Source organism: Mizuhopecten yessoensis, unplaced genomic scaffold (assembly GCF_002113885.1).
Source record: "Mizuhopecten yessoensis strain PY_sf001 unplaced genomic scaffold, ASM211388v2 scaffold4839, whole genome shotgun sequence".
NCBI lineage: Eukaryota > Metazoa > Mollusca > Bivalvia > Pectinida > Pectinidae > Mizuhopecten > Mizuhopecten yessoensis.
In genome coordinates this window covers 286064-310654 of record NW_018405747.1, presented here as the reverse complement: position 1 = coordinate 310654, position 24591 = coordinate 286064, and the positions used below count along the sequence as shown (strand labels likewise).

The window sequence follows — 24591 nt, the reverse complement described above, 5'->3', positions numbered from 1 at the left end:
TTAGTTTAGGCTGTATCTTGTAAATCACTGTTTTTCAACTGTTGTCTACTGTCTGGGCTGTAAATACATAACTGTTCCAGACCAAAATTTAACCAAAAATTCTGTGACCAATGTCAGATCCAGGATTTCTGATAAACCTCGACCCTCCTTTCTTATAACCCCTTACTCTAGCTATAGGGGTTAGAGTATATATAGGGGTTACATTACTCCTACAGTGTATGTATCGTCACACCATGCTTTATCCTTTCTACTTATTTTCCTGTCTTTTCTTCGTCTGCTGGATAACCAAACTACTTGGTAGTGAAGCGGACATAAAACCTATCAATCAATCAATCAATCTCCTATGTAATGTAATAAGATGACTTTTAAGAGCAGAGGGATTCACCACTGGTGAGGATACAGATATTTTTGTTTTGTTACAAAAGTGTGTTTATCCTAAAAACAGTATTAAAAGTGAAGAATCTTGTGTTAGGTGATGATAGTACATGTACATAAATTACAATACTGTAAAATCATAAATTTTCGTGGGACATGAAAATTCGTTTAATTTGTGGCTAACAAAAATCCACGAAATTAAATCCCCACGGAAATATAAATTTAATTTTGGTATGATATATATAGAAAGGGGAAAATCAGAAATCATCGAAATATAATGTCCTTGAAACAGGCTAGTAAATGAAAACCATGAAATTTTAACACATGCGAAAGTAAATGATTCTACAGTAGGACCGTTCATTGTGTTTGAGACTAGAGACACACATTCCCTGCTTCAATTTGGTAGCACAGTATTTTAAGATAGATATAATGATTTCAGATAAAGGAGTCCCAGGAACTGATGCGTCTGACTTTACAGGGTCTGAATTATTACCAGACTTACGACAGGTTCTTCCTTGGGTAAGTGACATATTATCAAAGTTAGTTTTACTATATATATAAAATTAAAATTATAATTGGTTCTTTTTGCTCGGAAGTGTTTAAACATATTGCACAGGTTGCCTAAGTGATGAAAAGTATCAGCATAAAATCAAATGCCACTCTTCGTTCCCTGCTCCAATTAAGCATTTAAGCATTGAACTGATTTCAGTTGGCATTCATAGGCAATATGAATGCCAACTGTACAAAGGCAAATTCAATGAAGCGTGCTAGCTCTTCATGTTAGGTTTGCTTTTGTCCAGTTGGAATTCATTTTTCCTATAAATGCCAACTGAAAGCAGTTCAATACTTATGTTTACCATTTTTGGAATCTGTTCATCTCATAGAAAATTCAATTACATTTACTATTATTCAATATTTAGTTTAAATAATGTATGTATCGTGTATGCTTGTTCAATAATGGAACAGCCATAGCCAAGGGAGGGTCAGTGGTATCCGACATAACAATTATGACGTCATTATAATGATGAAGTCAACAATCGGTCCATGGTATTCATAGCCTACATAAATGCCAACTGATGTTTTAGGGTTTTATAGTGGCAATAGTTACGATTGTAAATATTCTAATGTGTTCAAGCAAATGAAGACACAATGCAAATGTTTCTTAAGTTTGAGGAACGGTAACAGTTTTAACAGAAAGTTCCCTTTTAGTGTTCAAAATTTTCCTGTCACACATTATGATGAGTTTGAATTTCTATTTGACAGTGTAAGCATTACCAGTGGATTCATTGGCTGGACATTGTACATCCTGGTTCTGGTTGTCAAGGAGCACACAGACGTTGTCAGAGTCAGAGTGAAGCTTGTTACGCTCCAACAGCCTGTACTTCTACGAAGGGAGATGATCGTTGGTGGATACAGCAGTTTAGGAGCTCTAATCTTCATCTTACTGGCAGGGAAGATAGACACAGAATTGGAGTGTCAGAGGTGATGCAAATTGTACTTACAAAATGTAATGTATATTTTTCTATCTTGCAGAAATTATAGCTTCATACCAAAAAGTAAATTTACAATGACATACTTTGGAGGCACGGACGTAGTCTAGTGGTAGGACGCCGGACTCGTGACCGAAGGGTTGCATGTTCGAGTCACGGCACTGTGCTGTATCTTTGAGCAAGATGCTTTACTCCGCTTGGTCCAGTCTACTCAGCTGTAAATGAGTACGTGGTTGGGCAGTGCTAAAATGGTAGAATGTTAGCTGTTAGTGCCAAAATGGCAGCTCCGGCTGTATGCTCCCCAGGGAGATGAGAAAGATATTGACTGGTTGCAAAGGCCCTATAACCACGGATAATAATTTGTGAACTGCTTTGAGACGACCTACGAATTTGGTTGTGATAAAGCGGTACATAAGAACCTCAAATTATTATTATTATTGATTGCTGTTTCAGTCAAATGGCCTTTACACATCAGGTCCATTTGGAAAACTATTGCAAGCAGTTCAACTCTTGACTTACACTCACTCCCACGCTTTGTTCTGTGTTTCAGTTCAGTCCCTGCCATGGACATATTACCTGTACTGCCTTTTACCTGTGGCTTTGTGGACTGTGGTTACCCTTAAGTAAGATCATGCATAACTTTACCATTCTGATTAGCGAAAAATATCATTTTCTAAATAATGATAAATGAAAAAGGAAGATGTCAAATGTCAATTAAAAAAGATACACAGTAGGACTAGTCAACTGTTGTAGAATCTGAATTTGCATATGAAGATCTTTACTTTGAAGTTGCTGCAAAAGAAAACTTTTCAAAACTGTAAAGAAGATTAATTAGCACAACATTACACATACTCTTTTTTATTGAGACAATTTGATTGTTGTGCAAACATCTAACTAATCAGTGGGTGAAATCGTAAAATAAACCAATGCGAGCAAATAACGGTGAAGTCATAGTAACAGTTAATATGCTAGTTAAGTGGAGTTTTGTCTTGTTTCTTTGTAAACAGCTGGTATGTGCTACAGGATTGTTCTCAGCGACTGAAGGCCTCACCAACTGGAGTCTGTAGTAGTCTCTGTCTGACGGTGCTGATGTGTATACTAGGACTAGAGATACTGGTAAGCTATCACAACTTTAATGTCATTTGATTTGTGAATTAAAAACCAATACTTAACCCTTTTACCACTGTAGACCATAATGGACTCATCCAACTCAATGCATGGAAGAGTTTACTGAAGATACATAGGGGTGAAAGGGTTAAAGACCATCGTTCATGTAGCTAAACATAACTTCAGGTACATGTGCTGCGACAAACCAATATGAATTCAACTTTTTCTGTAGGACCCATATTTGTTGTATCCTTGGTCAAGATGTTTAACCCTTTCACCCCTCTGTAACTTTAGTAGACTCTACCATGTATTGATCTGGATGAGTCCATTATGGTCTACAGAGGTGAAAGGGTTAACAGATTCTCTGATTATCCTGTTCACCCTGCTGCACAATTGCATACTATCACACTAGGAAGTCATTCTGCTCAGAGGACTTCTCATTATAGGGCAGAGAATTCAAAGAAAAATGTAGAGCTTTATATGCCACTAAGCTTGAAAAGATTATCTTTTTTGTATTGCAGGTCGCTGGCTTTTTCTACCGTGAGTTACTGTCGGTGGGACTTGTGTGTATGGGAGTGCTACCTCTGTTGTCTTCATCCCAGAGTTCAGACAGGGTGAGTTATCGTACATCATATATAACTTTAATATACATTTATTTGTAAGTCATAGTGTCAATAATTGGCTATAGGAGTTGTCGCCCTTTGCTTTACTTTCATTATTAAATGGTTAAAATGTTTGAATTTTATTTCTTTGCAAATCCTAACAATATTTATTTCTTTATTTTACCATAAATCTTTACACATTTTTAGCTTTTGATTTGTCTTTGATACACACTGATATATTTGATCTGAAGTTAATGTTAAGAATATTTTTTGTGTAGCAATGAAATTGTTGCTAGGATTTTATTAATTGTTTTACAGGTGATACGTTTTGGATGGGCGGTCAGCAGCCTCACTCTGGCGATATTTCCCTTGATGCCTGTCGTTGGTCGTGAAACTAACTACCTACTTGTGTAAGTGTCTTTGTTTGAAAAAAAATTGTTTTGAGACTTAGAAATAGTTACTTCAGCCTGATTTTTGTATTTACATCTATCGATCATCATACCAACAAAGCTTTCATATTTTTAGAAATGAACCTTGGTTATAGTATAGTGGCAGCTCTACAGTAACAAGGTTTCCAATATTGGTTCGATTACATGTAACAGTACAATTATATAGGAATACAGTGTTTATTTGAGCAATGAGTTTAGTGTGTGGAATGAAAAATTACCATGTGAAAATAGAGGGGGGATAACTCCTACAAGTTTCCTACCGTTACTCGCACATTTTGTCTGAATTGTTTTTTCAACCTGTTGCTGTTAACTCAAAGTTGCCCTTTAAAATCAACAGTTTTATATTATTGTGTTACTACAGGCAGCAATATCCTTGATTGATTTGGAACTTTTTCTCAAAAGTCAATATTATAGTTATACCTCACAAATAGTGACATTTCTGAAGTTATGATGCCCTTAATCCTTTCACCACTGTAGACAAAATTGGACCGATCCATATCAATGCATGGTAGAGTCTACTAAAGTTACATAGGGTTGAAAGGGTTAAGTAGATACTTAAGTGTTGTAAAACTAGTTTGTACTTGTTAAGAATTGTTTTTTATGCATTGTTGGTTGTTTGCAGGGGAGGTGCAGGCATGCTTGCCATATGTACAGGTGTTCTAGCCATACACAGGTAAGTCAGTGTATCAAGGTAGACCTTCATTTTTACATTACCTTTGGCATTTATCTGACTACAAGATCTCATTCTGTTTAAGTATATATTTTTCCCTATTGTAGTTCCAAATCTGTTTCATTTCCAATTAATCTTTCAAGATTTAATATTAAATTGTTATATCATTGTAGATTACAGCATTCCAGCTCACCTAGTCAGCATATCTTCAGTATAAACTGGATACAGGTATGTTAGACTGACCTTGCCTAGTCATATGTAGATTATAGTTTTTAAACATGATTTATATATCAGATACATGTAAGATATCAAAATTATTTTATTATTAAAATTCATAATTAATATCTAAACATGAAAATTCTTTTGATTTAATCTAAGTCTGATCAATTGGCTTGTGACATTGAGCCCCAGGCTGTTTGGGACTATGACTTTGGGGCAATGTTGGGGTGACAATGGGGTAATGTTAACATGATATTTGGGCCAGCATGACGTTATGTTTGGGCCAAACTGTCCTTTGGGGCCAAGCTGACATTAATTTTGGGACAACCTGACATGACTTTGTGTCTAAAATGGCATTATTTTGGGGACAGCCTGATTTGACTTTGGGGCCAGGCTGTCTTAACCTAAGTATTTATGATGTTGCTGTTTACTTACAGATTGCCCTAACAGCAATGTCTGTGTATATAGTCATGTCTACCTCCTCCAGTATACAGAGAAAACAGGGGCTTCCTGTCATCAACCAGGTCTTTAGCTGGCTTATATTAGGTAAGCAACTTCAAAAGTTCAAGTAAACAAAAATTTCCACAACGTTTTGTTTTATAAATTGTTTTGCTGAAGAAATTCACCATCAATTATTAAAATGAAATCTGAAATCTTAAAATTGGCTTATGGAGCGAACACTGCTGCTTTACCCAAGTCTGTTGCATTGAAGATGATAAAAGCAATACTGCAATCTCTAGAAAATATTCGCTGAAGATGGTATACTAACTTTTTGATAAAGGTGTGTTATTTTTACAGGTGTTTCATTAGTGATACCCATGTTGTCGGGAACAGGTGTGCTACATCGAGTATTGACCATCACACTAGCCTACCTTCCCCTGTACCTGCTCCTCAGCATCTCGTATCCTTACCATGTATTGTTTCATAATACTTAACGAAAAGTAAATTTTGTTGGAAAAAGGTAATTACAGATATTAAAGTTTCAATTTATGGAGTTTTGATAAAAATCTGTTTACTTAATGAGTGTATTTGCAATTCCCTGGATCAATGATAATATGAGCTACATGTACCATATAAGCCATGATCTCATGAGCTTAATTATCTATAGAATACAGTAATTTAATATTTACCTGTAATCGTTTTTTAAGGCTTCTGTATTAGGGCTGAAATAACAATATGTAGTGTAGCTGGTATTGATGAGCTGTCATGTTGTGTCAGAGTTTTCTTTAACCAGACATCAGTCATGAGGGACTCTTTGTAATCACTCTCTGCTACCTGTTATATTTCTGGTTACAACTGGAAGAAGATACAAGTAGTCAAATGACCGGGCATATGAAACAGGTTTGTACAATCGTGTGTCGAAAGGGGAATATGTTTGTACAGTTTGTATGGAAAATGAAATAGGTTTTACAACTGTGTGACTTAACAGGCTTATTATACAACTGTGTGACTAAAAAGGCTTATTATACAACTGTGTGACTAAACAGGCTTATTATACAACTGTGTGACTAAACAGGCTTATTATATAACTGTGTGGAAAAGAAGTGAACCAGGTTTGTAAAATTTTGTGTGAAACAGGGTTGCACACCTGTGTGTGATGAAACAGGTTTTTACAATTGTGTGTAGTGAAACAGGATTTTACAATTGTGTGTGGTGAAACAGGTTTTTACAATTGTGTGTGGTGAAACAGGTTTTTACAATTGTGTGTGGTGAAACAGATTTTTACAATTGTGTGTGGTGAAACAAGGTTGTACTAGTATGCGTCAGAAGTATAGATTGACAGTTTGTAACATATGTTTTTATATATGTTTTACACACAGTGTTGAGGTAGTATATAACTTATAGTTTATAAAAAATACATTTTGGTAATGAAAAATGAATAAATCCTGTTAATCTACCTTCTTGAATTAGAAGCGTCACGACAGCTAAGCAGTCATAATTAGCCACTGGACTTAGAGGATGTACATTTGATCTTCTCACTCATCCGGTCTGTGTTAGCTGCCTTCCTGTCCCCCTTATACATATGTATATGAATGTTGTGAGACAGTTAAAGTAATCATTAATGATACCCAGTTAAACCGAGTTAAACGCTTAAAAAAAACACGAAGTTCAGAATGTTGCAAAGTGTGAAAACAATATCTATTTTTTTCTTTTACTTCATATGATGAAACTGATTTATTTGGGAGCAGTAAAAATAGACATGTATGGGCTGGATGACAAGTACTGAATTGACACAGAGTTATTTTTGTTACAGGTCGGATCTATAGACTTTGTCTCCCCATTAATGTCAGAAATAAAACTACAACAACGCTACCTCCAGTTGGAAGATGTCCGCAGAGCTTTTTATTTTGTATCTTTTTACAATCGTGGCAAAACTGCATAAACAACTACTTGCATGAAAAAGCGATTTCTTATTGATGTCGTTTAGTGTGGTTACTCAGGAAGGCCATGATTCCAGATTTTTATCTGAAAATAACTTAAGTTTCCTTTAAAACAAATTGTGTTGAAAGGATGTTTGATTTTTTAGAATTCATTTGATAATTTTGAAGAGTTCAAAGTTGCTGCGTTAGAATGGGTGTTGCTCTGGCGATGTGTGAACTTGTTCTCACTGCTGGTCCGTGTGATTGGTTCACCACATAACATTGCCGACAAACTAATTTGCTAGAGAAACATGAAAGCAGTTTATTAATTGATTTTGCAATTTAAATGATTAGATGTTTCCTTAATCAACAAGGTTTTCCTCATGCTGACAGGATTTTTCGGTACTGGGAATATTGCCAGTATCAATAGGTAAGTACATGTATGGCTATATCACCTATACTGTCATTTTGTTGTATTTTCTGCAACAAAACAAAATACAAGTCTGTTGTGATGAACATTCTCTTTAATTTGGTAATACATTGTACTTTACATTTAACTTTACATGAAAGTTAATTGGATAATACAGAAATAGAAATAGGATGATAAATGCCATTTCAGGTATAATGAGAGGACTTTTCGACAGTGTGTTTTGTGTGTTTGGTGTGTTTGCGGTTTGCATACGAAACATTCTTGGCTATGTGTTCAACATAAAGTAAATCAATTTGTATTAATCTTCCTCTCATAAAGGTTTTGTGAAATTCTCCAGTCTGACTGGTCCATCTAGTGTCACGTACATATAGCAACATGAAACATGGTTCGCTTCAGAGCGCGTTTTTCTTTTCATGTTATCTATTTGTCAAATCGTCAGTAATTAGAACACGTCAGGACTGGCAATGTTGATTGCTTTTTACGGAATAATTTACAGTGTAACTCTATGTAACAAACAGGTTAAATCAATAGAAACATTCCTCACAAGACCTCTTGATGAAAATATACAACCATGATAAGAAACAGGGACGGTTTCCGTTATAACCGGGCTGTAGTTTTTGCCTGATAACTAAATACACTTCATTCCTTGTGTAATGAGAGCTGCATGGTTTTGTGCGTTAAATCTTGAAGTGAAATCGTGTATAATTTCTTGAGGTGGGCAAGTTATACATCATGCTAAAGCTGCCAAGTCTGTGGACTAAGATGTCAGAATGTGCATTTTATTACAGTTTTCGGCAGTTCTCAGTGGTATCATCACTCCAATAGATTAGTTCATCATGATTTTGTCCAAACCGTTGTCAGTTTGGTATTTCCGTTTCTTGAAAGCAATTTCTTCTCTATTTCAATTTAAACACAGTTCAAAAATTCTTGCACGAAACAAACAGCTGATATATCTTGAATATAGGGTACATACATTTTCTTCAGTATGGGCATGTACAAATGTTTATACACAAAAATGCAAAATATAACATGGTAAATTCAGTTAAAGAACTTTGATTATGTGATGCAAATTGTTGCACATCTGTATTGCTTGAACATGTTGAGTGTAGTTATAAATTAGATAAAAGGTTAATCTACTTACGTTACTATACTAACTATATTAACTTATGTAGGATTTCACCGTTCTCTCCGACTTGTGCTACAGTGGGTGTTGTATTTACGATACATACAGGGGTGTTTAGGTCCCTCCTTGTGCTAATCCTTCGTTGGGTTTCCTGAAATGACTTGCAGTACAGTAAAACCTTTGAACCGAAGATAATATAACGAACATGTGTCGGTAGCCATACTCACATTTTAAAACAAATCAAGAATACTATTACCTTGACATAATAATACGCAGTAAACATGAAATAATCTAAGGGATTGAACGACATTTAAGTACGTAGAAGGTTACGTACAAATTGCATGAAACTAGAGGTACATGTTAATTTTTATATATGTTTGTAATATTAAAAAGTTTTAGTTATTAGTGAACAAATTAGTTTTCTAATTTCTATGACGGTCTCGCGTTATGTGAGACGAGAGGAGTTAAATGACACTGATCCAGTTAGACCTATGAACGTAATTTCTTGGTGGAGTGGTTATATGGGGACTTGCACCGTACATAAAGACCACATTTGATTGTAAAGCCATACACTCCTCCGCACTTTTGTTTAGTTCCTTGCAGTATAAGAGGATCAGATAAACATAGATATGCTTTTTTCGACATTTATAGTGTTTTTTAAAACAGAATTTGTATATTCCTGTTTCTTATACAACGGTATCGCTAATTGAAATGAACATCAACTTCACTGCGAATAAAACCTATGTCAGCTCTAATTATAGACATCAGCTGTTCTTTTACGGTCCGCTCTGCTTTTTTTTGTATTCACAACTTCACGTCGAAATTAACGTCAAGGTGAGTAGTCCAATGGGACCTTATCTTAGTACCCAGATAAGATAATAGCACCTACATGTATGTATATCTAGACCGACAATAATGATAACCACGCCTTGATCAGTGTACCTAAGTCACCAGACATTCGATTTCCAGCAGCTCATCATGTGATATACATGTCGTTTTACGATAGTCTGACTACCATGATAGGCATTATGGAAACTTAAAATTGATCGGAAATACCTGTAAGTGTAATTCATTTTATAGCAAAACATCCTATCAAAGCTTCCAAGGCTGTGATGGTTTTAATGTAGTTTAAATCTATGAAAGAGATCCTGTTTTGAACGCACAATCTCGAACATTATCATTGCGACATCACATTCAGCACGTGATCTCGATGCTGCTATAACTTCATAAACATATTTACTTCCCATTGTGGCTTTTACAAAATGTTTTATTTTTATGAGCTGACTCTCAGCTCTAGTGTAAATAGAAGCTTATAAACGTTGGGCGTGGCAATGAGTATATGTTATGAAGGTGTACTGCTGTAAATATATTCTTATTTTTAATGCGTCCACACACTGAGCAGTTCAAAACATGTAAATTCCGACATTATTGAAATAAAATAGTATACCCATGATGCTATCTTCAACATTATCGCTAAACTGACTCACGATCGGTAATTATATGGACGTACTAGGCCGTTTTATAAAAATGATATTGAGTGTACAGAAAACAACTTAAAATAAAACAAAATCACGTTTGTAGATACATTTTAGTGTTTGTTCTTGTGTCAATTCAGTAGTAGTAGGTGATAGTTTTCGAACACACCTTGATTTAAGTCTGATCAACTCTACCACACGTTTTATATATATATTATTTTTTATTATTTGTAGTACTTTCCTTTTGGCTGCTTTGCTATTTACCATCTTTTGCTAATTATATGTTACATTAACTTATTTAAGTTTTTAAGATAACCTCTTTACTTTTAAAACATATAATTACAACAATGTGCTTATTTATCGACATATTGTTTTTACTTCTACTCACAGAAAGTTTGTATTGTTAAAAAATAACTTACAATGTTGGCCAAATATTCATAACATTATTGAATAAAATCATTACCAGAGAGATTCAATTTAATTCCACAAATAATCAATGTGTATTGATAAGAATATACAGACAAAATATCATTGAAATTAGTTTGTAATGTATTGAATTAGTAACGTCAACTATTTAGGTAACGAATTGTGTCTGCCTCCGAAATTGCAAGCCTTTGGTAATAGCACATTTGTTGGAAACATGTTACGGTTAAACAATATTATGTACGCATATTTATCAATAAATAAAAAGTAAAAATGTCGAAACCCATATGGTCCCCATCGTGGGTGAGTCCGATTGAAGATGCTATTTTCGTAAACTATGTGTTGTAATGAAGTTAAATAATGCATGTGAATATATTTCCGTTTTATCTGTTTCCAGCTTTGAACCTGCATCAGTGTACTGTTTTTTGACAGTCTTCAGTCCGTTCACCATGGGAACTCTTATGATGTTAAAGGTAATGATGTCTTGCTCTTATTTACAAATCATTAGTTTAATAGTTGTTTGCTTATTGACTGCCGTTTCAAGATATTTTGTATATTATGTAATACACAAATCACATTGTTGGAACTTACTAATAAAACAACAACATGTCATTATTTGGCAGATTTCATTATATTTTGTAATTGTATGGAATATCATATTTTGATTTTTAGCTCACCTGGCCCGAAGGGCCAAGTGAGCTTATGCCGTGGTGCGGCGTCTGTCGTCCGTACGTCCGTCGTCCGGCGTCAATATTTTACTTTAAACAACTTCTTCTCAATAACCAGAAGGCCAAGGGTACTCATATCGTGCATGTAACATACTTGGATGAATGGTTACCAAGTTTGTTCAAATGAAAGACATTGCCTCACTTTCAAGGTCACAAAGGTCAAATATGTTAAAAACTTCAAACGACTTCTCAATAACCAAAAGGCCCAGGGTACTGATATTGGGCCTGTAGCAGGCAGGGATGTAGGGCTACCAAGTTTGTTCAAATGAATGACCTTGACCCACTTTCAAGGTTACAGGGGTCAAATGTCTTAAAATCTTCAAACAACTTCTTCTCAATAAACGAAAGGCCCAGGGTACTGATATTGGGCCTGTAGCAGGCAGGGATGTAGGGCTACCAAGTTTGTTCAAATGAATGACCTTGACCCACTTTCAAGGTTACAGGGGTCAAATGTCTTAAAATCTTCAAACAATCTCTTCTCAATAACCGAAAGGCCCAGGGTACTGAAACTGGGCCTGTAGCATGCTTGGATAAAGGGCTAATAACTTTGTTCAAATGAATGACCTCGACCCACTTTCAAGGTCACAGGGGTCAAATATGTCAAAATGTTCAAACGACTTCTGCTCAATAACCAAAAGGCCCAGGTTACTGATAGTGGGCCTGTAGTATGCTGGGATTAAGGGCTACCAAGTTTGTTCAAATGCATGACCTTGACCAACTTTCAAGGTCACATGGGTCAAATGTCTTAAAATCTTCAAACAACTTCTCAATAACCAAAAAGCCCAGGGTACTGAAATTGGGCCTGTAGCATGCTGGGATGAAGGACTACCAAGTTTGTTCAAATGAATGACCTTGACCCACTTTCAACCTAATGTCGACAATCAAGGTCATAGGCGTCATATGTTTAAATCTTTTAATAGGTTCTTATGAAACAAACACTGATATTCTGCCTGTAGCTGTATTTTAAGATAACAAGTGTGATATTAATACGAAGGTGAGCGATGCAGGCCCATTGGGCCTCTTGTTTAATCAGTTGGTGCTGAGCTATACATTTCAGTAACCAGCTATTGTTTTGTTACTAAATTTAATATTCGATGTTTCTGTGCGGTTAAAGCATCAATATTGCATCGTTTTATATTCTTTTTGCTAAATATTTAACACTGAAATGTTTCCATGATCGTCATTTCTTTCTAACATTTTACAGTTAATGCTATACCAAGTGATGATTAAACATGTTCGCATCGTACTGATGGGCTTGGTTACAACATCTGGAATGATTCAGAAGAATTTCAAATTCACTTTTTGTATGTTAACTGGCTAGGGTGTTTTCCTCTCTTTGTCAGAAGTTATTACCCTTCCTCCTGATGAACGTTACGTACACCGTACGTTTACAATCGATAAGTCATTGCCCAGTTTTGTTAGAGCAGAAAATACACTAAACATATACAATGTACTTATTCCCAGCTTTATTGTAATAACAGGTCAATAAACACAACGGAAAGAAATTGTATGCACATTTAATCGTGACTTTAACCAAATTCACACGTGCAGTACACATCCAAGACGGGTTTATGCATGTACATCTTCATTAACACCTGCTCCTATCCCCGACATATATCCTGCAATTCCTTTTAAATTTGTTAATATTTGGTAATACTACAGCTTTTACATTGACGTCCCATTTTCTTGCGTGAAAAAAATGGTTACTTTGATAAATGTTCAATATTTGGTTGGAAATAGAATCATGATTTTAACACGATACTACTGGTAACGGACTCCTCTGTCTTAAACCACAGGTGAACAGTATTTAACCTTAAATTTATACGGTATATCCACAAACAAATTTATACATTTATACGAAACGATTAAATCATTTTTGAACACTTCGATACATTTTTCAAGAAATTGTATGGATTGTTTAGTAATACAGTTGTATTTCCTATTAATTTATAACCAAAACGGCACCCAAAGCAAGAAAAATGCTCGTTTCGCTGAAGTAAAAGAGTTTAGACTAGGAACCGTCATTATAACGTTTGTTGTAACAAACCGCACTGTTGACCAGAATTGACCAGAATACTGTGACGACTACCAAATTTGTTCTTAACTTTTAGGCTTTATTTAGGTAGTCGCCCGTCCTTAAACAATTATTGTTATCGCTATTTCTCAATAAGCGCAGGACAAGTCTTGTATGTAGGTTCCCCTTGGTCCTTTATTGTTGTGTTCCATTTCGAGTCTGATCAGAATAGGTAGACTGCAGGGTGGTCATCTTTGATTTTGACATTTCAATTATGTTATCACTATTTCTGAAGAAACACTGGACAATAAGAGCGAAATCACACTCGGTTTCAAATTGCTGAAATGAGTTAAAGTGGAAGTAAGACGGATATGGGAGGTGACCAGTCAAAAAGTGAATTTCTATTCACTGCATTATATACACCTTCTTTTCAGGTTAGATACTGATTAAGCTACTTTAAAATCTGTGGTAATTTTGGTACATTTTTGCTGCATACACGAAGAATTTTACTGAACTGTATTCTCGATAACATTTTGTAAGAAAATCTTTCCAGATAATAGGAAAACGATGGAGTTCATATTTGTCGTTGAAGGTTCTTCTAAATGTTGTTATTAATATACTTCACGAGTATGGTTTTCAACGATAGGAAAAACATTAATAGGAAACGAAACCTTTAAATATCCTGTATGTATTTTAGTCCTGTTTATATTGATTCATTTTTGAGAACATTAAAGGTAAATGTCCAAAATACACCTTTTACATACAGTAATCATTTTCCACTGACACAATATGTGTGATATCTTACCTAAAAGTACACTATTATAGAATTGTTTATGGTGCCATAAAGAAAGTCAGGACACGTTTAACTCCATTTCCCAATGTTACACTATTTATGATGTATAAGATGTATCCCGCGTTAGAGTTCTGGAGAATATTCACATACTGGCGACGCGAATTCTCCCCTGTAATCCAGATCCTGATGTCTCCAGCTGCTTTTTTCTTCTTTTTCATTTTTTAAAACATATCTTTAGATCGTAGTATTCATATCATGACACTAAGGAGACCTATTAAACTTATCTAATATTTGCCCTCCCAACATTTATTTTCCCTAGCGGTTGATAGGACATGTATATACCATTCCTTCTGGCGGTTTGCCTTTTTATTTAATCTCATGCTAAATTTAGATACAGAAACAAAAATGTAGTTGGGTGTTTATTTGATTGTAGAACTGTTTAATATTTTTACCACGGAGGCCAACGGATACATCTCGATTTATTTACACCTGCCTACCTATTGGCATAGTTTAACTATCATGAGACAAATTTACCTTTTCGCATCGTTAAGCCTTTGTAGAAATATTATTTCTTTGGTCGGATATGCACATTAATTTCAACACTGCTTCCGGGAATACACGTCATTTTCAACACTGCTTATAGTCAAGTTAGGATGTGGGAAAGGACCACGTTCAGTCTTGGATCAAGAGAAGACAACAAGGGGTCCAAGTGGTAAAGATGTTGAGTCCATGTTTGTCCATTTATTAGTGCAATTATTTATTTAACCTGAAACATAATAATAATTTTAATTTCTTCAGTAAAGTGACAGGGAGTTACATTTCTCTCTTTTAATCAAAATTTAACTAACAGAGGTAAAATATACACATGTATGCTATCCTTTTTGGGTTTGTCCGGGATTGGGAGTGTTTTCTAATAATTCATTCCATTTCTTCCAAGAATTTTCCATTTTTAAAGCAGTATCCACTCCTTTGCCTATAGAAATATATTTTTTCTGTAGTGATCTATAATAGCATTTTTTAAAGCATGAATTGATGGAGTTTGTTGCAAGCATCTTGATCTATAGATATACTGTTTCATTATTAGTAGTATAAGGTTATCAGTTGTATAGTAAGTACTTTTATAGTTATGCATGCCAAAAATGAAAGTTTCCTTATTAAAAGTAAATGGAATAGATAATGCGTCTAAAAAAAATTCTGGAAGAATGACTGTACTTTTTCACACTCCCATAGCATATGAACTATTGTTTCTATTTCTGTTTTACAAAAAAAGCAGTAAGGAGTTTCTACTAATCCTATCTTAAATATATGCGAATTGGTTGTTAAAATGTGATGATTTATTCTGTATTGTAACCAGTGTAACTTAGAATTTTTCGAAACTTGAAAGGGTGTTTTATATATACAATTCCATGTTTCATCATTTAGATTAAATATTTCATTCCATTTTATTTTACCTGTTGCTTTGATATTATTTTTGCAGAGTATTTTGTAGAAGTCCTTTGATCCTTTAATATTTTTAAAGAAAATTTCAAGATTAAGTGGAATAAAGGATAACTAACAACATCATTAACTATTTCCTTATGCCACAGATATTTCCTTACTGTTCTAACTATTCCTTCAAAGGTAAGAAAATTAGTTCTTAGGTCATGTTTCTCCATTAATTCCCGATAATTATAAAAAGTACTTGTTTTCGGGTCTTTTATTATATCATTGATAATAATTACTCCCTTCTTATACCATTCTTTATAAAATACAGTTCTATTTTCTATTGTTAAAAAATTATTATGCTAAATAGGTGTTTTCGGTATTGTCCTATTCCCATTTATCAACTTTTCTTCCTTATCATGGAGGGTTTTCCAAGAGTTTAGGACATCTTTCCAAAATGGATTCTTGCATTTTTTTTCACAAATATATAAGTATTCTGATCCACAGTTAGCCATAATATCTATATCAATATTTTTGTTAAGTATACATTGCCATTTATTAGATTTAGAAAATAATCTCCTGATCCATGTTAGTTTTAATGCCTTAATGAAAAAACAAATATGTATCATCTTTAGCCCCCCCTTCTGCATAGTCTTGTATGATAATATCCCTTCTTACTTTGTCAATTTTTCCACCCCAAAGAAAATGATACAGTTCTGAATTTAGTTTTTTAATGAAGTGTTCATCTGGATTTGGCACGGATATAAAAAGATGATTAAATTGTGTGATAAGCAAAGACTTAATAATGTGAATTCTCCCAATTGGAGTAAGTTTTCTCCTATTCCAGTTTTTTAAGATTAACTTGAGTTTTACCAGTTTTTTATCATAATTCAGTTTTGGTATTTTATGTAAATCAATGTGAAAATCAATCCCCAATACAGTAAACTTATGGTTCCCCCAATGCAAGTTCCACTCTGGAAAAAAGTATCCTCACAGTATTTTTTGCTTCCTATCCAAATTACTTCAGTTTTAGTTGTGTTTATTTTCAATCCCGAAATTTTGGCAAATGTGTCTAATTCCCCTAATGTTTCCCTTAAAGAGTTTTTTGATCCGTCAAGAATAACTGAAGTATCATCAGCATATTGAGATAGTAATATTGGTGTATTTTCTGTATTTATTCCTTTAATACTATAATTATTTCTAATTCTGATACCTAGTTCTTCTGCGCATAAAATAATTAAATACGGGGCAATAGGGTCACCTTGACGACATTCACGTTTAATTTCAAAAAATGGTGATAGATTCCCCCCTTGGTTAATAGATGACTTTGGACATTTGTGAAAAATTTTGATCCAACTTCTTATATCATTTCCAAAATTTAAAAAAAAAAGTACTTTATCAATAAAATCCCAACTAACAGAATCAAAAGCTTTCTCAAAATCAATAAAAAGTAGCATACCAGGTATTTCATTCTCTTCGGCATATTGCATGATGTCATATATTTTTCTAGTGTTTTCTCCTATATATCTTCCTGAAATAAAACCTGACTGATCAGTATAAATTAATTTGTTTAAAACAGTTTTTACTCTATTTGCGATTGTTCCTGATGCTATTTTGTATACTATATTTAGAAGTGAAATAGGTCTCCAGTTTTTCAAAAATTGCCTCGGCTTATCTCCCTTTGGTAAGCATGTTATGATTCCCTGTCTTTGTGTTATTGAAAGTTCATTATTATTATATCCATATCTTATTGATCTAACTACATACTGACCTAACTGTTTCCAAAAGCATTTAAAAAATTCAGAAGTAAACCCATCAGACCCCGGACTTTTATTGTTTTTCATCTTTTTAAGTGTACAAGATGCTTCATTATAAGAAATACTCCCCTCTAAACTTTCTGATTCTTGACGACTCAATTTTGGAACACTATTGCCATTTAAAAACTGATCTAAATTAACCTCATGAAGATCATTATCTGCAGAATATAATTTTTCATAAAATTGTTGTACCTCATTTAATATTTCACCCTGTTCCCTAATCAGTTCTCCTTCTACCCATTTAGCTTTAGATATCAAAATATTTCCTTTTAATCTTTGTATTCTTATTACTTCTAATTCATTTTGTTTTTCTTCTAGTTCTTTAAAGTCTACATTTTCTTGAGCTTCTAGTTCTTTAATTCTATTTCTAAGATAGCTTTCCTGTTTGTTTTGGGTTTTTTTCTTGTATGACGCATAAGAAATAGTCTTTCCCCTAATTTCAAATAAAAGAGTTTCCAGAAAAAATTGGTCATTGATTGTTAGTTGAATATCTTCATTTGGAATGACAGACAAATAATCGAGGTTGTAAACTGGTAGTGCATAATGTATTTTAATGTCTAAAATATGTTTATTAATACTATTAAGATATTCTCTATCATGAAGCAATGAATTATTGAACTTCCAGAGGCCTTTTCCTTTCTTAAAATCATTAAAAACTATTGATATAATTGGTGTTGAGTGGTCTGATCGATATCCTGGCTCAATTGTTGATTTTTCAATACAAGATATCATATTTTCTGAAACTAAAAAATAATCTATACGTGACTGTTTGATTGGGTTTGACCTTCTCCATGTATATCTTTTGGTCTCAGGGTGCTGCTCTCTTTATATGTCTATCATTCCAAATTCATTTAACTCAATTACTCTATCTCTTGCTTTAGGATTGTTTACATGTCTATAATTATTGTCATAATCTAGATCAGGGTTCATAACTAAATTAAAATCACCACATATGATATAAGAGTCAATATTGTAATCATTAATAGCATCATATAATTTATCGTAAAAACTAGGTATGTCTGAGTTTGGTCCATATAATGTAATTAAAGTAAGTCTTTTTTCTAATATAAACAAGTCCAGAGCTAAAAAAAATCCCTCTAAATCCTTCTTTTAACTTATCACCTTTCCCTCGAAATTCCTTGATCTGTTGACAATTCTGCAGCTGAGCCATGACTCTGCTTTAGTCATATGCAGTCTCGTTTAGCCATGTGAAGAATCATGTTCAGCCTGGGTAGAAGCATATTCAGACTTTGGTATTGTCATACCCAGTCTTATGCAGGATCAATTACCCCATCTCTGGATTGGGTCATGTTAAAACTATTAGGCGTATACGTATCTATTCATTATCTAAATGTTTTGGGCTTTGGAAGGTGTAGCGCCTTGATAGCTTTTTCACATTTGTGCTATGAAAGGTACACCTCCCTAAATATAATTAATATTATTAAAAACTCACGGCTAGATGGATGTGGGATTGCAATTAATTCTTGAGCAAGCCGTTGCTACTGTTCATTGCTACTGTTCCTACACACTAACCTTAAGAGTAATGTACCATAGTAGTGTATTCACCATGTGAAGCTGTTCTAGATCATTAACGCATATCGAGTATCATCATCTGTGTGAATTTAATAGATACAAATTCCGTGTCGGGTGTTTGTAATTCTTCCACCCTCAAGACGTGCAAGCGTTGAGGTAATGGACATATTAAAGAGAGGTGGAGACACCGGTATATAATCGTAAAACGTGTTTACTAAGCCTCCCGACAAATTACGCTGTTTTAACGGGAACGCGGCGAGGACTAGTTACCGTTATACGTATCTGTATTATTTCAACATGCTTTTTTTTAGATATTTTAAATGATTCAAGTGCTTCACGTATCATCCTTGTGCAATAAATGTTGAAAAACACAGGCCGTGGTGTAGCCGTTGATGTTACTAACTTTTTATATATATATATTACATCGCTTAAAATTGATAAGCCTCCGTCAAGGTATTTGGGAAACGGATAATAATCTAAGGGTAATATTATATTTATAATCAAAGTACGGCTCCTTATTTCATGGGGATCATGTTATGCAATTATAAGTTATTTCCCATATCACGTGTATCTAAGTGGAATGCATTTTTGGGTAACGTAATGTTCACTATTTGTAGCAATGCTAGCTGCTACTTGTCACAATTCAAATAATTTGAAGCTATGGACAATTTTAAATACGTTGATTGATGACAATAACGCTTACACATGCGAAGTGTTTTCTTTTTTTCAATTGTTTTTTTTTATGCTGGTAGTATGTTTAGATGAGGTTCAATTATATTTGCCTTTGTTTTATTACACGGAAACGAATGAGTATTTCTGACCTCAACTGTGTGTTTTCAGAACAAACAGATAACGACAGTAATTAAAACAGTATTTTGTAAGATTGATCATAGACAACAGCTGACTGTATGCATTAATTAGAATGACTTATTGATCTGTTGATATGGTACATGGCTCACGCACCTAAATTCTCTCGTTAACATCAAAGGCCTGTAATCCATCCGACATACGCATAAAATGTAAATGGATGGACTCTATTTCAAACATGAGTTTTCTATCTCTTAAGCTATATATATGTATCACACGTTAGACAAACGAGAACATACAATCTTGATTATGTCAGTTTCAAATATAAACATGTACACTTATAAAATATATGGGTATTTTTTATTCTAGTGTTTGTGGGTGTATACCTAATATACGGAACACTAGCATTCGTTTGTTAGTTTAAGCAGTTCTACTTTGTGATTTCTTCTGTATGTTGCTTTCCCTTGGACCCGATAATACCCAGGTGTGGTGTTATATATATACACGCATCTGATAACACCTAGGGGTATATGTGTTTTATGTAACAGCTGATGCTAAGATATATATTTGTATATGGAATACACAACTGATCCCATATATCACCCAAACCTCTATAAATCAAAAGTTATACTTCTGACAGATTGTTCAACAAATTACTGTAGTGTTTTAGGGGTGGTCGGGAGCCTGGAATGTACTTTGAAATTTGGAGAGCGATAGCCAGTTTGTATGATTAGTTGTTTTGTCTTTCGTGTCGCATGTAGATTGCCACATTCTTCATTCAATATACTAAGAGTTTAAGTTGATATATGTTGTACGTTATTTCTGTTGTTATTTACATAAACTATACCCTCCTCTCCTAATGTTGTATGACTTGGGAGATTGGTAGTCGATGTCTTGTTATCCGTCGCCTGTCACACCATCCTACCATGCACAATTCTCTGCATTGTTACTTACTCTGCGTCTCGTCTCACAAGGTGGCTACACCTATCACACCTGTTAAGCTACACTACCTTGGGAACGACTTCCCCGATGTCTGCACAAGATAGTGTCACACCAAGTGTTTTATATGTTAAATCGCAACACTGTCTTGTCAGGAACATTGATAAGTTATTTAACTCTATCAATTTATTACCTCACTTATCTTGACATTATATGAAAACACAATAAACTACACATCGCTTGATGTACATGTTAGAACTAGTTAACCATTCCTTTCATTTATTGCACATTGCAGTACATATTAATAATACTCTCCTGATAATGTTTATCTTTGAAAACCCAATTTAATTTTATCACTTTTATTCACTGTTTATCACCACTTTATGTACGTACGGTTCGCCTCCCTATCATAAGTAGGCTTTCATGAATGGATGTGGATCAAAACCAAGATTGAAAACTGTATCAGCAAGATGTTTTTGGTTTTATCGCAAACAAATGAAAATCCTCGATGCAACTTTTCCATCATGGTCAGTCCAGTTCATACCGGGCTTATTTCCTCATAGCTAAAACGTTAAAACACAGTAAAATATTTGCATGGCCAATTTACTAACAACACATAGTAACTGAATGAAAACGCTAAAGGGTTTGTTCAACTCACTGTCATCCGCGAGCATAACAAGCCAAAGTACTTTTTATGTTTTTTTTTTATTATTAAATATCACAACACTTATTTTAAAGAATAACATTCACAATACAAGTATAGGAAAGATAGTGTTGTATCATCTCACATGCTTGATACATGCTCACGACATGAATATGTTCGTCTAAGTACTTTAAATCTGATCCTACACACGACATGGACATATTGGTATCAGTTCATCTATAATGGGTGATCCCTACACACGACGTTGATATATTGGTACAAGTATATCTGCAATGGTTGATACCTACTTGAGACGCGGACAAATTAGTATAAATACATCTATAATTGGTGATTCCTACACACGACGTGGACATATTTGGTACAATTATATCTTCAATGGTTGATACCTACTCGAGACGCGGACAAATTGGTATAAATACATCTATAATTGGTGATTCCTACAAACGACGTGGACATATTTGGTACAAGTATATCTTCAATGGTTGATACCTACTTGAGACGAGGACAAATTGGTATAAATACATCTATAATTGGTGATTCCTACACACGACGTGGACATATTTGGTACAAGTATATCTTCAATGGTTGATACCTACTCGAGACGCGGACAAATTGGTATAAATACATCTATAATGGGTGATACGTGCACACGACATGGACATATTGGTTTACGTATAACTATATAGTGTTTAATCAGACACAGCCTGCTGTGAAAACTGCTCAGCTATGCTATCTATCTTAAAGGTGTTCGTTCAAATTTCGTTGATTGAATTTGCGGATAAGTATTGTAGAGTTCGTCTTTTCGTTGGCTATCATGACAGAGTTATGTAAGTTATGCCAGTATCGTCGATCTTGGCTGATGAGTGTTTCATGCTAGTCTGACAGGTGGAAACAGGTGCCCTGCCCTTGTCGATTGTGTGAGATAGGTCGATCGAGGACACTGCGGCAGGATGATACAGGTGTTTGATTGGCACGGGTGCTGCTTTGAGGCAGGTCGAAAGTAACGGACTTGTTGACAGACCGTGTACTGTATCATGACTACTGTTTACTGGTCGTGTCGTTACGGAGTTCGCCCACTTATAGTTTGCTTAATGATTGTGCAATGTGCGGAACACCTGCTTCAAGGCTGTCTCAACACGAAAAACATGACCTTGTCATAGTATTTGATTTTGAAACCAGGTTTGCTTGCGGGGGAAGAGTAGGAAACACCTCACATAACTTTCTAATTAGTAAACCCGTCCAAAACCATATATACATAAATGTGTACATGTCAGATTTTGTGTCTGTTTTTACGCATTTATGTGTCACATTCCAGTTTAGATTTGACTGAAGCAAAAACCTACCTACCATAACTAACCCACACAGCCATGGCGTTGAAATGCGAGGCCTTGCATTCAAACTCCACTGCTATACAAATTATCAGACAGATAGTGTAAGGTGTTAAAGGCATCACACGCAAATGATCCTGCTGATTCATTTTACTATACATAATTTCAGTCATTGAAACGGCGAATCCACATCCACAGAACACACTTTTCAATATTTCATTCTAAGTTGAATAAAACAAGATACTTAATTGTGATTTCAGAACGTGATACCGCTCGTGCTTGTGACATGTACGTTCCGAGCCATCCATATCACTACGAACGTTCCCATCCGGGCGTTGTTCTTGCTCGTGCTGGCCATGTCTGACCTCATGGCACTGGTAAGTTGCACATGGTGATTATGATCACGATACTACTAAACGGAAGGAAGTCTAGCAAATATTATAGTAATTTAACAATATCACACCAGAACTTTGCTTAAATGGTATTTTCGTGGTTTTGTAGAAACTGTTTTAAAAGCGCACTTAATTGTTGTCTATGAAGAATTATTTTTTTTGTTTTTTGTTTTGCTCAACAACTATCGAGGTAGTTAGGTAATTGCCATTTTGAATAAGCATGGAGACGCATAGACATTCACTCGCAGGTATATGTACAGGACGAGAATATGCACCACATATACATTACAATTAGGGCATCGCAATTGTAATGACGTCACTATCGCCAATGATCGTTCCACACTATAATGCATGTATTTGTATGATTATGTTGTAAGTAAATCGAATATATGTGATTAAATATGCTTAATTTTTAATCATGTTGATTTTCAGAACTTTTTCTTCTTGGTCCGTGACTATGGGAGTTGGCTCGAGATCGGTACGAGCATAAGCCACTACGTGATTGTCATGTGTATGATCATATTCCTCATGCTGCTATTCGGTCTGTCGCACGGACTCACCACATTCTCAATGATCCCACGCAAATCACTCAAGACCGGAGCGGGTTCACCACATTCTCAGTGATCCCATGCAAATCACACAGGAACTGAGCGGGTTCACCACATTCTGACACAATCTGACAAGAACTGATTCAACACATTCTCAATGATCCCTCGCAAATCTTGTAGGAATTGAACGTTTTTATCACATTCTCCGTGATCCGTTTGAAATCTTGAAGGAATAACTGAACGGGTTCACCACATTCTCAGTAACCCCACGCAAAACTCACAGGGACTGAGCGGTGAACAACATACCTAGTTATCACGCGCAAATCTGAGACAAGAACTGAGCTGATTCACCACATTCTTAGTGATCGCAAACAAATGTCACAGGAACTGAACCGGTTCACCACAGACTCTTTTGGTCACACGTAAATCCCGCAGGAACTGATAGTGTTGACTATGTTCTCTATCTGTCGCCTCTGAAGACTGAGATTTGAGTTTATTTTTCATTATATTTTATTACTAAAATATCTTACACAGAAATGAAAAGAGCTTAAAAGCAGTTTTAAAATAATGCGAATGATTAGTAATTTTATAATAAAATTATTTTAAACAATATTATTTAAATATGTGTTTATCTATTCCAAAACAATCGCCAATTCGCTATTTTACTAATTAAATAGGATAGATTTTAACTTTTACAACATATTTCATTAAATAGCTTAATCAAACATCAACGGCATGAAATCCTGCTCTTAATATAGAGATAGATTTTAATTTAGTATGGATCGTCCTTACGTCGTGTGTTCATGTTGGAGATATACACGTCACGATATGTAAACAACATCCGCATGTATGGCGACGTGGTAGCCTGTGTTGATAATAAAGG

The 24591-nt window shown here is 34.7% G+C and overlaps 1 protein-coding gene across 1 annotated transcript in view; it reads left to right on the top strand.

The window, feature by feature from the left end:
- The window catches only part of LOC110449898 (GPI ethanolamine phosphate transferase 1-like), a 32517-nt gene extending 7926 nt beyond the window's left edge, over window positions 1-24591 (top strand). The window contains exons 15-30 of the mRNA XM_021497044.1: window positions 815-894; window positions 1639-1826; window positions 2416-2488; window positions 2873-2981; window positions 3494-3586; window positions 3893-3984; window positions 4646-4696; window positions 4867-4921; window positions 5350-5458; window positions 5711-5813; window positions 6154-6253; window positions 7167-7262; window positions 7647-7702; window positions 11121-11196; window positions 23029-23145; window positions 23593-24591. Of these exons, the coding sequence (XP_021352719.1) occupies window positions 815-894; window positions 1639-1826; window positions 2416-2488; window positions 2873-2981; window positions 3494-3586; window positions 3893-3984; window positions 4646-4696; window positions 4867-4921; window positions 5350-5458; window positions 5711-5813; window positions 6154-6253; window positions 7167-7262; window positions 7647-7702; window positions 11121-11196; window positions 23029-23145; window positions 23593-23784 (1590 nt within the window). The 3' untranslated portion in view covers window positions 23785-24591. The remainder of the gene's footprint in view (window positions 1-814; window positions 895-1638; window positions 1827-2415; window positions 2489-2872; window positions 2982-3493; window positions 3587-3892; window positions 3985-4645; window positions 4697-4866; window positions 4922-5349; window positions 5459-5710; window positions 5814-6153; window positions 6254-7166; window positions 7263-7646; window positions 7703-11120; window positions 11197-23028; window positions 23146-23592) is intronic.